Source organism: Aphelocoma coerulescens, chromosome 26 (genome assembly GCF_041296385.1).
Source record: "Aphelocoma coerulescens isolate FSJ_1873_10779 chromosome 26, UR_Acoe_1.0, whole genome shotgun sequence".
Classification (NCBI taxonomy): domain Eukaryota; kingdom Metazoa; phylum Chordata; class Aves; order Passeriformes; family Corvidae; genus Aphelocoma; species Aphelocoma coerulescens.
Genome location: NC_091039.1, coordinates 6,012,877 through 6,017,500, shown reverse-complemented (window position 1 = coordinate 6,017,500; position 4,624 = coordinate 6,012,877). Strand labels below are relative to the sequence as shown.

Sequence of the window (4,624 nt, the reverse complement as noted above, 5' to 3'; positions counted from 1 at the left end):
CGGCGCCCCGGCGGCCGCTGCGGGGCCCAAGGGCTGCGCGGCCCCGGCCCGTCCGCCCCGCCGAGCCCGGGCCGGGCGGCGGCTCCGCGCCGCGGCGGCTCCGCGCCCGCCGCCGGCACCGGCATCGCCGCCGCCGCGCCTGACGGACAGCGCCGACGGCCAATGGCGGCGCGAGGGAGGCGGGGAGCCGCGCGCTGATTGGCGGAGAGGGAGCGGGGGGCGGTGCCGGCGGGGTGAATTAACCAATGAAGACGCGCGGAGGGCGGGGCCGCCGCTGGGGATTGGCGGAGGCGGAGCGGGGCTTGAGACGGGCGCGCCGCCTCCTGCCGAGCCGGTCCGCGCAGCGCGGGATGGGGGAGCAGCGGGCGACGTTTCAGCTTCCCCTTTTGCTTCCCCTTTTTAAACGCGTCATTTTATGGTCGTTCTCTTTTTTTTGTCCGTTTTTTCTCGCCCCTCGCGGGGGTGCGCAGAGGCCGCGGAGAGAGGTCGGCGGCCGGGCTTCGAGAGACTACAGTTCCTATGAGGCATTGCGGCGCGACAGACTTCAACTCCCGGCATCCCCGAGCGCGCCGCGCGTGATAATGAACTACATTTAGACATAAATAAACTACGTCTCCCGGCGCGCCTCGCGCGCAGGGTGCGCCCGGCCTCCTCCCCCTTTGCCCTGCGGCGCGCCGATAAAGGTTCCGGGCACACGCAGCGCGGCTGGTGGAGGCGCTTCCCCTCGGGAGAAGGCGGCGGCCGCGGGGGTCGGGGAGGCGGGAGGGGCGGGGGGGGTGGGGGGGGTCGGGAGGCGAGGAAAAGCTCGGGGAGGTTCCTCCCGGAATCGGCGGCAGCCCTGGCAGGGCCCGAGAGCGGCCCGCGGTGGGGAGGGGATAGCGGGGCGGACTCGGAGGACATGGAGGGCGAGGGGGCCCCGTCATGGCGGGGTCCCGGCGGGGCCGTGCGGGAGCTCTGCCGCTCCTTCGGCCACTACAACCGGCACCTGGCGCGGCTGCAGCACAACCTGCGAGAGACCAAGAGGTTCTTCCGCGACGTCAAACACTCCCAGGGACACCCCTTCGCCTCGGCGCCCGCCGGCGACGGCCCCCGCTCCGATGGGGATGGGGGTCCCGGGGACGGCGGTGAGAAAGGGGCGGGGGCGGGCGGGGAGCGGGCGGGGCCGGGGAGGCCTCGCCGGGGTGGGAGGGGTGAGGGTGAGGGGTCTGTGGGGGTGGGCGGAGGTCTCTGGGGGGGCTTGTGGGGGTTGCGGTGCGAAGTGCCCAGCGTGGGGGCGGACGCGGCGTCTCCAATGGGGGTTCCAGAGCTGGGGGTGCCTTGAGGGTGTGAGAGGCTTCGTGGGGTGAAGCGTGGAGGGCAGGGGGTGATTTAGGGGAGATTTAAGAAGGATATGAGGAAAATGTTCTTCCCCCAGAGGGTGCTGGGCACTGCCCAGGCTCCTCAAGGAATGGGCACGGCCCCGAGGCTGCCAGAGCTCCAGGAGCGTTTGGGCAGCGCTGCCAGGGATGCCCAGGGTGGGATTTTGGGGTGTCTGTGCAGGGCCAGGAGCTGCATCCATGATCCCTGTGGGTCCCTTCCAGCTCAGGATATCCCATGGTTTCCTGATGGGGACCCTCCCCCTGACCCCCACCTGCAGCCCCACAGGGAGGGGCGGTTGGGAAGAGGCAGCACCTGGAGCGGGTGGGATGAGGGGCTGGCGTTCCTTGGGGCCTGTTTGTCCCGGAGTTGCGTGCCAAGAGTGGCTTCATTCAGCGGCTCTCTGGTCATCTGCTGCTGTTGACAAACAAGAGCTGCGGGTGGGACCTCTCCTGCCACGTGCAGGACTTGGTCTTCCCATAAGACTGTCTTGTGAGAGGAGTTTGGTGTGACGTGAAGCACCCATAAAGATCATCTTCATTCATTCCCGAACGCCTCCTGAGTCATCTCTCTTGGCTACTTGACCAGCATTCTTCTCCCCGCTTGTCTCGTGCTCCCAAGTCGTGGTTTTGCGTTTGAAGTGTTGAGTTTTTCTGTCTGTGTGTTAAAAAAACCGCTGCGTGTTTCTGGCTGATTTGGGGTTAATTTTCCCCTTGTGGTGCTGTGGAGTTGTAGCTGGGAAAGTGTTGGGAACACCAGCAGGATTTGGGGAAGTGGCTGCTTCTCCCTCTCACCGGGCTGGGTGGGGAGTGAGATTTTGGGAAGGGGCAGAGCCAGGACAGGGGCAGACCCTGTGATGCTGGAGTTTGGGGTTGTTCCACCTGGAGAAGAGAAGGATTTGGGGTGACCTGAAGGAGCTGATGAGAAAGACAGAGAGGGAATGTTTCCAAGGGATGGAGTACCAGAGGGCAGGGCTAGATGGGATTTTGGGAACAAATTTCCCTGTGAGGGTGGTGAGGCCCTGGGATGGAATTCCCAGAGCAGCTGTGGCTGCCCCTGGATCCCTGGAAGTGCCCAAGGCCAGGCTGGACGTGGCTTGGATCAAACTGGGATAGTGGAAGGTGTCCTTCTTCCCCCGGGGGAGATGTTTAGGTGTCAGAAGGTTTAAGGAGCACGGTTTTCCTTGACTTTTTCCCAGAATCCGCCCTCCAGGCGGTACCAAAGGGAGAGGAATTTTGTCCAAGGACTTCTGCAGGGTGAGTTTTGTGCAACACAAAGGGAAATGCGGAGTGGAATGGACAGGACACAACACCCAGGGCTTGGAGTGGGCAAATAAACCCTGGGAGCAAACGTGGATGTCTTGGAAACCAAACAGACAGGAAGGGTTTGCCTGTGAGGCACCTGCAGAGCTGATCCCAATTCCCTTTGGATCAGCTTCCCAACGCAGCCTGGGCTGCTCTGGCCACAAGCAGGGCTGAGTATCTGCTGAGTATCTGCTGAGTAGCAGCCCTGACCCCTCAGCTGGCGCTTCAGGCAGCAAATAAATCCTTTTATTTCTCTCTTTCCGTGCTCGGAGGGTGACGGGCGGCATCCATCACTCAAAGATGGTTACTCTGAGGTTACTCCTGGTAGCAGAACTCAGCGGAATCCCAGGGCAGTCCTTGCCTTGCAGCTACTGTTTGTGAGGGAAGGGAAAGTCTTGTTTGCTCTGTCTGTCCTTCCGAGGGAGTCAGCAGAATCCTGTCTGTGCTCCAGCTCTCCCCAGGCAGGAATTGCCTTTGGGGAATGTTTTCCTCAAGGGTTGTGACAATCCTCGAGGTTTTTGGGTTCTTGGGGAGCTGTAAAAACCAAGCTGGAATGAGGAGCTCGCAGTATAAAATGGGTCAAGGCACTAAGAAAAAAACCCAAAAATCAATTTATTTTCTGCTAATTGGGGTTGTTCCTGGTGCTCTGTAATAGTTTGAACGCTCTGCCCTGGAAGCCTGAGGGGTTTGGAGGTTTCTTTTGCTTTGTTTGAGGAATTTTTGAGAAAATCCCCCGGAGTTTTGGGCAGCAACTGGGGCTTCCCTTAATGTTGTGTCATAGGGGAAAGCCCTGAGCTCAGCTTCCCTAAATAAATATATTTTTTAGGGAGTTATCCAGAGGGTTTGGAGGCGTTTTCCTGCTGATCTCTGCTGACTGAGGGCTCTGTCCTGTTCAGGTGTGACTGCTCTGCTGGCATCACCGTGATCCCCTAAAGATCAGGGCTCCTTTTGGGGGTCAAAAGTTGGATTTGAGAGCAGTGGAGAGCTTGGTTGGGGTGGGATTTGTGGAATAACTCCTCAGGGAGATGAAAGGAGGCACTTCCCAAGGAGCTTTGGAGGATGGAGTTTGGTTCCGCAGCCTTTGGAGCGGCTGAAGTTGGAATTCTTTGGATTTGTTTTCTGCTGGAGTTAACACCTCTGTGCAGATGTGGAACTAAATCGGGTTTGTTTCGAATTCCAGACTGGTTTGGGTTGGCAAGGACCTTAAATCCCATCCAGCCCCACACATTTCTCTGTCCCAGCTTGCTCCAGGCCGGCTTTGGCCACTTCAGGCTGTACAAAAGTGCTGAGGTGGTCAAAGCCTGCTGGAAGTCACGGCAGCAGCTCAGAAATGGCAGGAATGCTTGGAAAACCCTCAATATTTGGGATAACAGGGTCTGGCTGTCCTTGGGCACCGTGGAAAATGGGATAACGACGTGTGGGGCCATCAAAGTGCTGGAACAGGGATCAGGCAGCGCTTGGAACTTCCATAGATTCCATAAATCCAACCTCAGCTTCTCCTGCCGAGCTGGCAGCAGCGTGATCCCCTAAAGACCACGGCTCCTTTTGGGAGTCAAAAGTTGGATTTTGAGAGCAGTGGAGAGCTTGGCTGGGGTGGGATTTGTGGAATAACTCCTCAGGGAGATGAAAGGAATCCTTGGGGAACCCTCAGTATTTGGGATAACAGGGTCTGGCTGTCCTTGGGCACCGTGGAAAATGGGATAACGACGTGTGGGGCCATCAAAGTGCTGGAACAGGGATCAGGCAGCGCTTGGAACTTCCATAGATTCCACAAATCCAAGCTGAGGTTGTTCTCCAAGCGTTTGAGCGGATTTGGAGAGGAGTCCTGGTGAGAGCCGCCCTTGTTCCCTGGACAGGCCTCCTTTCATCCCGGGGAATTCATGGGATGCACGCGGCGCTGGGGTTTGACGTGTTCGTCACGTGGCCGATCCCAGCACACGGATCCGGGATGGAGCACGGGCTCC

At 59.5% G+C, this 4,624-nt stretch overlaps 1 protein-coding gene across 2 annotated transcripts in view; it reads left to right on the top strand.

Annotated features, from left to right (window-relative positions):
* The first annotated feature begins 815 nt into the window (after window positions 1–815).
* Window positions 816–4,624, top strand: part of DSTYK (dual serine/threonine and tyrosine protein kinase) — a 29,600-nt gene continuing 25,791 nt past the window's right edge. Inside the window, exon 1 of one of the 2 annotated variants that reach the window (XM_068995655.1) lies at window positions 816–1,124. In XM_068995655.1, coding sequence (XP_068851756.1) covers window positions 899–1,124 — 226 coding nt within the window. In that variant the 5' untranslated portion in view covers window positions 816–898. The remainder of the gene's footprint in view (window positions 1,125–4,624) is intronic. The other variant, XM_068995654.1, reaches the window with a different exon arrangement.